General features: G+C 38.0%; 1 protein-coding gene across 5 annotated transcripts in view; it reads left to right on the top strand.

Annotated features, from left to right (window-relative positions):
• The window catches only part of DNAH7 (dynein axonemal heavy chain 7), a 277543-nt gene that overhangs the window by 254000 nt on the left and 10967 nt on the right, over nucleotides 1-12576 (top strand). For all 5 annotated transcript variants that reach the window (XM_045480573.1, XM_045480572.1, XM_045480576.1 and 2 more), the window contains 4 exons: nucleotides 3056-3241; nucleotides 4699-4836; nucleotides 7968-8198; nucleotides 11824-11976. In XM_045480573.1, the coding sequence (XP_045336529.1) occupies nucleotides 3056-3241; nucleotides 4699-4836; nucleotides 7968-8198; nucleotides 11824-11976 (708 nt within the window). The remainder of the gene's footprint in view (nucleotides 1-3055; nucleotides 3242-4698; nucleotides 4837-7967; nucleotides 8199-11823; nucleotides 11977-12576) is intronic.

The following is a 12576-nucleotide window of genomic DNA, read 5'->3' as shown; positions in this document are numbered from 1 at the left end:
TACACAAAAATAGAATGGATGAAAGACCTAAACCTAAGACAGGAAGCCATCAAAATCCTCGAAGAGAAAACAGGCAAATACCTCTTTGACCTCAGCCACAGCAACTTCTTACTCATCACGTCTCTGGAGGCAAGGGAAACAAAAGCAAAAATGAACTATTGGGACCTCATCAAGATGAAAAGCTGCACAGCGAAGGATACAATCAGCAAAACTAAAAGGCAACCAACAGAATGGGAGAAGATACTTGCAAATGTCATATCAGATAAAGGGTTAGTATCCAAAATCTATGAAGAACTTATCAAACTCAACACCCAAAAAACAAATAATCCAGTGAAGAAATGGGCAAAAGACATGAATAGATACTTTTCCAAAGAAGACATCCAGATGGCCAACAGACACATGAAAAAATGCTCAACATCACTCATCATCAGGGAAATACAAATCAAATCCACAATGAGATACTACTTCACACCAGTCAAAATGGCTAAAATCAATCACCCAGGAAACAACAGATGTTGGTGAGGATGCAGAGAAAGAGGAACACTTTCACACTGCTGGTGGGAATCCAAATTGGTGCAGCCACCCTGGAAAACACTGGAGATGAATCACTGGAATCTGCTTCTAAAATCATTGTACTATATACTAACTAACTTGGATGTAAATTTTTAAAACATTTAAAAAATTTTAAAAAAAAGTCTGTATATGCAATGGAATATTACTCAGCCTTCAAAAAGAATGACATTTTGCCATTTCCAATGATGTGGATAGAAATAGAGTGTATTACACTAAGCAAAATATGTCAGAGAAAGACAAATGCCATGTGATTTCACTCATATGTGGAATTTAAGAAACAAAACACATGAACATATGGAAAGGGGGTGCAAAAAGAAGAGAGGGAAAGAAACCATAAGAGACTCTTAGTGATAGAGAACAAACAGGGTTGCTGTTCCTCAAGGTTGCTGAGGGGAGATCGGTGAGACATAGGCTAGATGGGTGACGGGTACTAAGAAGGGTACTTGTGATGAGCACTGGGTGTTGTATGTAAGTGATGAATCACCGAATTCTACTCCAGAAACGAATATTGCACTGTTTGTTAACCAACCAGAATTTAAATTGAATAAACAAAAAAACACATTGCTATATCAAAAATACCATAAACAATTAAACATCTTAAAAAGAAAAAGAAAAGAAAATTGAAGAGATAGCTAAAATTTATCTGACCAAGTGTTTTAGTATCTGTGTAAAGAAGTTATAATAACAATAATAATAATAATAATAATAATAATAATAATAAATATAATCATTCAAGTGAGGAAAACACAAAGAAGAACAGAGTAGGGGGACACCTGGGTGGCTCAGTCAGTTGAGCATCCAACTTTTGATTTTGGCTCAGGTCATGATCCCACGGGTTCATAAGATTATCTCTCTCCCTCTCTCTTTGCTCCTCCCTATCTCAAACTAAATACAAATGCTGAATAAATATTTTTAAAGTGTAAATGTCAAAAATATAACCTAATGTATGTAATGTCCAGCGTGGTAACTATAGTTAATAATACTGTATTGCATATTTGAAAGCGGCTGAGAATAGATCTTAAAAGTTCTTATAAAAAAAACTGTGTAATCATGTGTAATGACATGTTAAATAGACATTGTGGTGATCATTTCACAATATATACAAATACCAAATCATTATACACTTCAAATTAATATGATGTTTGTGTCAATTATATCACAGTAAAAAGTAAAATGCACTTAAAAACTGGCTGGCTCAGTTGGTAGAGCATGAGACTCTTGTTTTGGGGTTGTAAATTCAAGCCCCTTGTTGGGTGTAGAGATTATTTTGAAATAAAAATATGTATATTTTAAAAATAACCTAAAAACAATGTTATTGTCTAATGTCAACTTTTTCTTCTAAATGATAATGCTCAGCTTTGTTGAGAGCAGTGAGAAATAGAATTCTCTATATTGCTGGTGGATGTCTAAGTATTTATGCTGAGGAGAAAAGAAATTGCTAGATGAACAATCAGTACTTTTGCACTCATAAACATTTTTACATTCTTCACACCAGAGAATATTATGAAAAAACAAAGTAAAAGGAAAAAATATTTCCACAAATTTGTTTAAAAAGGACAACTTATAAAACAGCTTATACAAGTAAAGCTATTAAAACTTTAACTGAAAAAAATGGGTAGAAGGCTAGTTCACAGAACAAATGTTATTAAACAGGAAAAAATGACGAATTTCACTGGTATTCTAGAAATACAAATTAACACAATATTAATTATCTTTGGGCAACCATTAGCAAAAATTTTTAAACTGATTCCCATGATTGCTGCAGCCTTTCAGAAAAGCAGTTTGGTGACATTAATCAATTGCCTTTTATCAGCTCCCTACCTTTGATAGAGTAATTTCCTTTTCAAGAATCTAGATTTAAGAATCATTAAAAATTTTAAGAAAAGTATATTTAACGAAACAGAAAACAGAAAATTAGGAGTAACTGAAATGTTCCCTATAAAAGATAGTTATTAAAATATTTTAAGAGTACTTCATGAAATGGTAAAAAGTATCTCGTAACAGGAGATGTGGTGGAAAATTATACGCAAAATTGTTTCTACAGTGATTCCAATTGGCAAAGTATGCAGGGATCTGAAAAAGTGGTGAAGGAAGTTAACACTGATCATCTCTGAATTATATTGGATTTGTTTTGAATGTCACTCAGCAATGCAAAATTCTCAAGGATGGGATTATGGTCTTCTTTTGTGTCTGGCATGTAGTAGGTGGTCCACTAGTGTTGGTTGAGTGAGTGAGTGCACAAGTTACTAGATGAATTCTGTTTTCGGCATTGACTGAATGAAACTGACAAGCCACACAAGGTGACAAAGACCCTGGAGGAAATTGCAACAATTAGCAGAGAAGTATATAAAGGGAGATTGTATTTAATACAAATTTTTGTAAGCAGTTTCATTTAATAACATGTGCAAACAGGAACCACAGCTCTGCTTAACCTGCTGCTGAGAACTCTTAGCTGTTGAGTGACTTCAACTCTCGATTCTAGGAACTGCCTTATGACGCTCTGCGGTACATGACCGGGGAATGCAATTACGGAGGCAGGGTGACCGACGACTGGGACCGGCGCACGCTGCGTAGCATTCTAAACAAATTCTTCAGCACAGAATTAGTTCAAAATCCAGACTATAAATTCGACTCAAGTGGCATCTATTTCGTCCCTCCCTCTGGTGATGTAAGTACGACCTTCAAGAAAATTAAAAGCAGGGGCGCCTGGGTGGCTCAGTTGGTTGAACGGCCAACGTCGGCTCAGGTCATGATCTCATGGTTTGTGAGTTCGAGCCCCGCGTCTGGCTCTGTGCTGACAGCTCAGAGCCTGGAGCCTGTTCCGGATTCTGTCTTCCTTTCTCTCTGCCCCTCCCCTGCTCACACTCTGTCTGTCTCTCTCAAAAATCAATAAACATTCAAAAAACAAATAAAATAATATTAATAATAGTTAATATTTAGATCATGCTTAATTATTTACAATGCTGTACAGGTATTTATCTCACTAGAGCACTGAATTAACATTGCTATTCTTATTCTGTCCTTTGTACAAATAAGAAAGCAGGTTCACTAAAGTTGAAAGACTTGCTCAAGGCCACACAGGTAGAAAGGGGAAGAGAGTCATACAACCAGCTTCTGCAAGAGTCCATTTCCTTCTCCTCTTTTTTCCAGGCCTGCCTAGTGGAAGATGTGTATCACACAGTTTTAGACTAGAAGTGATAGATAGAAGTCCCTAGACTTCTAGGGACTGCCAGGACAATTGCATTGGTTCTCATTTTATTCCTAAAAGTCAAAATGATACATATTGAAAACTAAACATATGACCACATGCAACAGAGGTACATACCATAACCCTAACATCCATTCGGATTAATGGTAGCTGAGAGCAAATGTCAATAGGGATGAAGAGAAAATCAGTCCCAGAGCTTAGGTCACTAAGTGAGTGGAGCAAGTCAACACGTGTGGGGCCATGAGTATCAAGATCTCCAGTGATGAGTTGTCAAGTGAGAAAAAGGCAAGATAAAGTCAGGTATATGTAACATGACCCGTTTCAAAAAACCATCAGTGACCAATCCCCCACCTGCACCCACCATATATGTATATGAGTGTTTGTATGGTTATATGAGCATAAAGAAAGGTATGCAATTTTGACAGAAGTCCATGTAAATAAAATGTAAAACGTGTGCGTGTACATAAAATGATACGTTAATGGCGACTTTGTCAGTATAATAAAAATTTGGGTAATTTTTACTTTTTGAATTACATGGATTTATCACAAGAGTAAACAGAAAAATCAGAATAAAGAGGAAGAAAATATTGTAGTAAATTAAGAACAATCATCATCAAATGTGGTATAGAAAAATTTCTCCAGAAGGTTTTCTAAATGAGATGGCCAAGATATTCCTCTCTCCATTTTAAAATCCATTCCAATTGTACAGAACATTTTCTTTTTCTCCCTAAATGTGTCCTTTTTTTTTTTTTTTTTAACTTTGCCCCAGGTTGAAAGAAAATAAAAGCATTCGGTGTCCAGTTTCACAGGCTCATCCACTTAATAACTTGAGTATTGAAAATTATCTCTTTCACTGAGAAAGTTCTACAGGATAATTGATTTCTAGCCTCCTGACTCTTGGTTATTCATCTTTGCAGCACAAAAGCTACATCGAATACACAAAGACTCTGCCGCTGAACCCTGCACCAGAAATCTTTGGGATGAATGCCAATGCAGATATCACTAAAGATCAATCAGAAACTCAACTGCTATTTGATAACATTCTTCTCACACAGGTATGTGATCGGTACAGGAACTGGCTTCTGAGGCTAGAAAGGATGCTGGCCAAGCACATGTGCCATCTGTTAAAGTGAGAACCATTTTAAGGAAAAGAAAAAAAATCCCTGTGTACCTTAAATATGAACTTAAACAGCAAGTACATGAACATATGGCTTTTTTTTTTCATCCATGTTTGATTTGGAAAGAATCTTTGAGTACCATTCAGCTGCTAGGAGTTCCATTTTGCCTTTCTTGCATAAATCATGTCCAAGTGCGTTATATCTTATGTCCCTATTTAATTCCTTTAAAGTGGAAGAATATCAAAGATACTTGGGAAGCAGTTTGATGCTGGAATTCATCTAGAATTTTGCCCGTTTTCTGGTCTGTTATTAAATCAACAGCAGCTTTTAAAATGACTTATCTTTTTCAAATATTCCAGAACATTTAGCCTAGTTTACATAGAAACAGTTTCCTTTACATCAGTTTATCAGATTACATAACATTTATTTATTTATTTATTTATTTATTTATTTATTTATTTACTTTTAAAGTTTATTTGTTTTGAGAGGGACATGTGGGAGCAAGGGAGGAGCAGAGAGACATGGAGAGAGAGAATCCCAAGGAGGCTCCACGCTTAGGCTCAGTCTCACCACCGTGACATCATGACCTGAGCCTACATCAAGAGTCCAATGCTTTACTGATGGAGCCACCGAGGCACCCCTACATACTATTTAAGGTTTTTTTTTTTTTTTTAACGTTTATTTTACTTTTGAGACAGAGAGAGACAGAGCATGAATGGGGGAGGGGCAGAGAGAGAGGGAGACACAGAATCCGAAACAGGCTCCAGGCTCTGAGCTGTCAGCACAGAGCCCGACGCGGGGCTCGAACTCACAGGCCGTGAGATCATGACCTGAGCCAAAGTCGGACGCTTAACCGACTGAGCCACCCAGGCGCCCCCCTACATACTATTTAAAGAATACAATTGTGGGATGCCTGGGTGGCTCAGTTAAGTGTCCGACTTCAGCTCAGGTCACGATCTCATGTTTCATGAGATCAAGCTCCACATCGGGCTCTCTGCTGTCAGTACAGAACCCCCTTCAGATCCTCTGTCCCCCTCTCTCTCTGCCCCTCCTCCGTGGGCGCACGCACTCTCTCTCTCTCAGTCTCTCTCAAAAATAAATAAACATAAAAAGGAATTGTATGCTACTTTAAAAAAAGAATGAAGAATGGAATTGGAATAGTAAGGATAAAATGTATAAAAAGGTTGGGGAGGAGGATACAGTTGACACGCCATAGACACACAACTCCATTTGTGAGATGTAAATGTAAGGGCATGTCAGAGAGTAATCTAAGGCAATAGAATTCAGCATGCCATGGGCACAAGTCCGTATATTTGAATGCAAAGTATTTAATCTTGCTCTTCTATTAAGAGATCTTCTCTTGTATTTTTTTGTCCCTCAGAAGAAGTGCTCAGTTGTTTGTTTTTTGATTTTTGAAAGCAAATGAGTCCAAACGACCAGAGTTCCCTTAGTGATTGAGTAAAATTTTAATAAGAATGCTTATTCGGTCAAGTGAATTATCCCACTAACTGAAATTCTAGCTGATCTTTTTTACTTTTATGGAATGTCAGAGTGATAATGGTAATAGTTCTCAGTGCTTCATGTATAACAGTGTAATACGTACAGCAATCGTGTGAAGTAAGGGGTAACTACTCCCGCTTTACAGCTAGAAAACAGATACAGAATGATTAAGTAGCTTGCTTAAGGTCAGCCAGTACAATTTCAAGCCAGGAATCAAAGCCAAACAGTCTGACTCCCACTAGTTTGGCTCCAGAATCTGTGTTCTGAATCACAGAGCTTTCTTCTTTCTAGCTTCTAAAGATGGGTAGGACCTAGAAGGGCAGATAATAAGAGATGCTGGGGAAACAAACAAACAAACAAACAAACAAACAAACAAACTAGAAGATTAGCAGGATAAAATGGTGTGCTATCCTTGATGGAAAAGTCCATGGAACTCCTAGGTCTGATCTACTGTAAGATCACATTTTCTAACAAGCAAAAAGGAAAGAGACTGTTTTTATGCCCATTTTTACATGTTATAATACCAGTAAAAGTCACTGCCTGAGTACAAAAGTATATGTACAGACATGAATAAGTAGGTCTTTAGGAATATTAGACACACGTGATACACAGTAGTCTGAAAACAGGACATTTATTGTGTCTTTTGGCTTTATTTAAAGTTGATGGGGTGTGCCACATTACAGAATACATAAACTTAGAACAAGAAATGTCAGAGTTGGGAATTGTTACTTTTGCAGAGTTCTTGTGCTTACGCCTAAGTTTCAGTAAAGAAACCAGGAAACACCAAATCTGAACGTAAGACTGCACAAAATTTCCTAGGGCTGGAAAAATAGGAGATATGTTCATTTGTATTCTAATTGTGCTTGTTTTCTCTCAGCCTGCGTGCGTGTGCACACACATTCATTTATTCTGAGGATTTAAATGATTTTTCCAGAAAATATAGATTCATTTACACCCTGCCACTATGAACATAAAAAATAAAAATTGAAATTCCCCTTCCTTCCTTCCAATGCGAATCACTAAAGTCTGCCTTTCTCTATAACTCTTCCAACTGCTTAGAGAAGACGAGCTTATTTTCTTTGCCCTCCTGGTTCAAGGACAAAACTATATCTCTGCTTTTGGCAACCAGTAGGCACCAGAGTTATTGGCAAATATATTTTGTGGCAAGCTTTCTCAAAGCAAGATCAGACTTCCTTCCTCTGGGTTTTAATGACCATTGTCCCTCCACCACCCCACCAACTTAAATGCTTTTGCTCCCTCTACCCACAGCACCCACTCCTCCCCCTCAACCCAGACAGCACAATGTGCCACATATTTGCTTCCTGCAGACCCTCTTTGGCCTGTAAACACTGTCGGTGCTCTTTTCTTCCTCCTCCCTAACAATGGTTTTCTCCTGAATCTCTGCCCCCATGCCTATTTCCATCACTTGAATCAATCTTGTGTGGAGAAGAATCATCGGTAGAATAGAGTGGTACTCATTCTTACAAAATTTACCTTAGGAGTTTTCTTATACAGCAATTCCTAGACCTTTATGAGGATTTCTGACTTTTCATTTGAATTCTTGACAGTCTCGTTCAGCAGATGCCGGGGCAAAATCATCAGATGAAGTAGTAAGTGAGGTTGCTGGTGATATCTTGGGTAAACTTCCCAACAACTTTGATGTTGAGGCTGCAATGAGGAGATACCCGACAACTTACACTCAGAGCATGAACACTGTACTTGTCCAAGAGATGGGGCGTTTCAATAAGTTGTTGCAGACCATAAGGGAATCATGCATTAACATTCAAAAGGCAATCAAGGTAAGGGGAAATATACCAAAGAAAAGTCACGGCAATAAACTGATCATTTTACTCAGCAAATATTTATTGGGGAGAGATTCTATGCAAGCACTATCCTTCATTCTGGGGATAGAAGCAAAATCCTTGCCTTTGAAGGGCAGATAGAATTCTGGGGGGGACAGTTAATGACTGGGAAATCAAGTATGGAGTATGTTAGCATAATTTGCTAGATAGGATACATGCTAAGAAAAAGTGTTAAGGAGTAAGAAAGACAAAGCTGTTGCCTTCATAGAGCTTAAGTTTTTATAAGGGAGACAAAAATTTAAAAACAAATGTATAATTTCATTAAGTGGTAAGTTCCATGGAAACAATAAAGGATAAGAGAATAGAGAGTGATGGGTGGGAAATTCTGTCATTTTGAGTCAGGCTCCTCTGGGGAGCTGACCCTTGAGCAGAGGCCTGACCTTAAGGGCAAACCACAGAACATTTGGGCAGAGGATATAACAAGTGCAAAGGCCATGAGAACAAGCTTGGCATGGTCTGGGAACACAGTAGGGTAGGCTCGTGGAGAGAGCATGAGGAAAATGGTAGGACAGAGAGAGGAAGCCACAGACTCCTGATGGCCTTGTTGGCCATGGTTAAGATCATGAATTTTATTCTAAAGTGTAAAAGTAAGGAGAGGTCTTCAGAGGGCTTTACGCAATGAAGTGAAATGATCTGTTTTACATTTTTAAAAGTTCACTCTGACCACTGCAGGAAGGACTGCAGGGGAACAAGAATGCAGGCAGAGAACAATTATGCTACTGAACTAGTCCAGCTGAGTTTGGTTCTAATAGTAGCATGGGAGAAGAAAAGTGCTTGAATGTGAGTTATTACTGAAAGAGGAGTCTACCAGGCTGGCTGTAGTTTAATCTAACTGCGCTGTTTGGCTAAGAAGCCAAACATTCAGTATCATGTCCTTCTCCTTGACCTGGTTCTTCCTATATCCTACCTGGGAGAGAAAGTCCTGGTCTCCAGTATTCTGGGGGAAAGGGGAAAGAGGCCTCAGGAATCTCAGCATCTCAATGTACATGCATTCACTTAATTCCCAACGTCAGGATGGTAATGTGACTCCAACTGAGCCTGGCATCCCTCCAGGGATTTCTTCATTTTCCTTTCCTTGAATGAGCATTTCATTACCTGTTTCAAGGTAGGCAATGTGCAGATTTGTGAAAGAAGTCCCAGGAATCTGTTTTCTAAGCCAGATTTCAATAACCCTGTTCATTTAGTACCACCTGCAACTTCTCACTTTCATTTAGGCCCATCAACTCCAAATAGTTTTGGGTATTCTGCAGTAATATCTAGTTGATTCTTAGTTTTCTCCTTTGCTAATGTAAGATCATGTTTTCTCCTGACTTCTACATCATCTACCAACAGTCCATATGCTATCTAGCTCCCAAAACTGTGTTGTCGTTTTGTCTTTCCCTGTTTTTTTTTTGTACTTGTGGGCTTATGCCCTTAAAAAATAAATCCTTTTACTGTTATTTTAGTGGGTTTGGGAAGGAGACAAATGAAATGTGGGTGTTGAACCCATTAGATTTACTCTAAAATCTTCTCCATGTTAGTTGGGAGTAAAATTATCACCTATAGAAAAAAGAGAAATGATGATGGCAACTGGCCCAATTGCAAGATCAATGAGGCAATAATTTTCAATTGTGAAAATTTTCAATTTCAATTGAATTTCAATTTCAATTGAAAATTTTGAAATTCAAATTTTTGAAAATTTTCAATTTCAATTTCAATTGAAAATTTTGAAATTCAAATTTTTGAAAATTTTCAATTTTGAAGTTTTAACATCTGCCCATCGGTGATTCAAAATGGGATGATTGGGGAGCCTGGGTGGCTCAGTCAGTTGGGCGTCCGACTTCGGCTCAGGTCATGATCTCGTGGTCCGTGAGTTCGAGCCCTGCGTCGGGCTCTGTGCTGACAGCTCAGAGCCTGGAGGCTGTTTCAGATTCTGTCTCCCTCCCTCTCTGACCTTCCCCCATTCATGCTCTGTCTCTCTCTGTCTCAAAAATGAATAAACGTTAAATAAATAAATAACAAAATGGGATAAGATTGGGGTGCCTGGCTGGCTTAGTTGGTAGGACATGCCACTCTTGATCTTGGGGATGTGAGTTCAAGCCCCATGTTGGGCATAGAGTTTACTTAAGTAACAAAATGGGATAAGATCAATTAGACTTCACAATTAGAATCCAGGATATTTTAACTTTTCCAAGTATTTCATAAGATTTTTCTAATTTTATTTTATTTTTTATTATTTTTTTTTTCAACGTTTATTTATTTTTGGGACAGGGAGAGACAGAGCATGAACGGGGGAGGGGCAGAGAGAGAGGGAGACACAGAATCGGAAACAGGCTCCAGGCTCTGAGCCATCAGCCCAGAGCCTGACGCGGGGCTTGAACTCACGGACCGCGAGATCGTGACCTGGCTGAAGTCGGAAGCTTAACCGACTGCGCCACCCAGGCGCCCCTCTAATTTTATTTTAATCACTAGTCTTTTAAGAAGGCAAGATAGAGATGTATTAGTTGTCCATTTAACATTTATTTATTTTTGAGGGAGAGAAAGACACAGCATGAGGAGGGGAGGGGCAGAGAAAGAAGGAGACACAGAATCTGAAGCCAGGCTCCAGGCTGTCAGCACAGACGCCGACACGGGGCTCGAACTCAAGAGCTGTGAGATCATGACCTGAGCCAGTTGGACGCTGACTCAACCAACCGAGCCACCCAGGTGCCCCTTAGTTGTCCAGTTAATAGGGTAGTAAAGTAAGTCAAAGTTAGGCTGTGATTTAATAGCTAGTGAGTTGCTAAGTATTAAGACTTTCCAGGGTGGGCAAAAGAGTGAAGGAGGTCAAAAGGTACAAACTTCCAGTTATAAAATGAAAGTCATGGGGATGCAATGTACAGCATAATGACTATTAATACAGTTAACAATACTGTATTGCAAATTTGAAAGTTGCTGAGAGTGAATCTTAAAAGTTCTCATCACAAGAAAAAAAACTGTATGAGGACATGTTAGATTTATTATAATCATTTTACAATATATAATTTTACAATATATACAAATATTAAAATCATCATAACTCCTGACTTCTCAAAAACTTAACTACTAATAGCCAACTGATGACTAGAAGCCTTAGCCGTTGTATAGTCAATTAACTTACAATTGTATATGTATTATATACTGTATTCTTACAACACCTTTCTCTAAAATTTTTCAGTATTTTTAGGCTAATTGGTTCATCTGTGAGTTTTCTCCAATTGTTACAAATCTCCAAAAGTTTCTCAATACATTTATTGGAAAAAAATCCATGAGGACCCACACAGTTCCAACCCATGTTGTTCAATGGTCAACTGTACCAGGTTATATGTCAATTATACTTCAATAAGAAAACTTGATTAAAGTTAAAATTGTCAATGTTTTCGTAAGGAATAACTCAGTAGTGACTGCATGACTTACTGGCAGTAAAAGAACATATTCCTCAGTTTCTGCTTATGTGACTCAACTAATCACAATTGTAAACACAGGCGAATTATGAAAAAGGCATTGAAGAAGAGATTGTCCAAAAGCAATGCTATCATTTTAACCAAGGCTAAATGTGTTTCAGGGGCTTGTAGTAATGTCTACAGATCTTGAAGAAGTGGTTAGCAGTATTCTGAATGTCAAAATTCCAGGAATGTGGATGGGTAAATCATACCCAAGCCTTAAACCACTTGGGAGCTATGTAAATGACTTCCTTGCGAGACTAAAATTCTTGCAGGTGAGTTCATCTAAATGATCATACATTGTTTCTTTTGCTTTCATTTTCTTCATCAGGATCCCTAATGCCAGGAGTATTAATTACTCTAGTTTTCTGTGCATCTCAGGCACTAATGACCATTACTCAGTATTGCATATAATTTATGTAACTGTTCCATTCACTGTCAAAATACTAATGTTGGAAGTAGAATCTCTGAAAGTAGGTGTTCATGCTCAATAAACTTACACATTCAAATCAGTGACACTTGAAGAGGGAAAACAACTGGCTATGTTTATTTTTCCCTTAAATACTAAGCATTAAAATAGATTTCTAGAACAGAGCACCTTTGAAAGCCAGAGAAGCTACTAGCAAGAAGCCTGATCTCTTCCTTGTCCAGCATTCTTCCAGGTCATGAAATCACTAGACTGCTGGTTCAGCCCAAGACAATAATAATCTTAATGGCTAACTGCCTTGGAAATGTTGAGTGGGCAGAAGACTGCCTCCTAATTATCTGATAATATTGGTGCTTCACTATCTTCTTATTAACAATTATATTCACTAGAAGTATTGATTAATGTCCTAGATGCTGTACATAATGCATCAAAAACTGCCTATGAGGAA

The sequence above is a fragment of the Leopardus geoffroyi genome, chromosome C1 (assembly GCF_018350155.1).
Source record: "Leopardus geoffroyi isolate Oge1 chromosome C1, O.geoffroyi_Oge1_pat1.0, whole genome shotgun sequence".
In the NCBI taxonomy this organism is placed as follows: domain Eukaryota; kingdom Metazoa; phylum Chordata; class Mammalia; order Carnivora; family Felidae; genus Leopardus; species Leopardus geoffroyi.
Note: the sequence above shows the minus strand (reverse complement) of the source record. Positions and strands in the feature narration are given on the sequence as shown.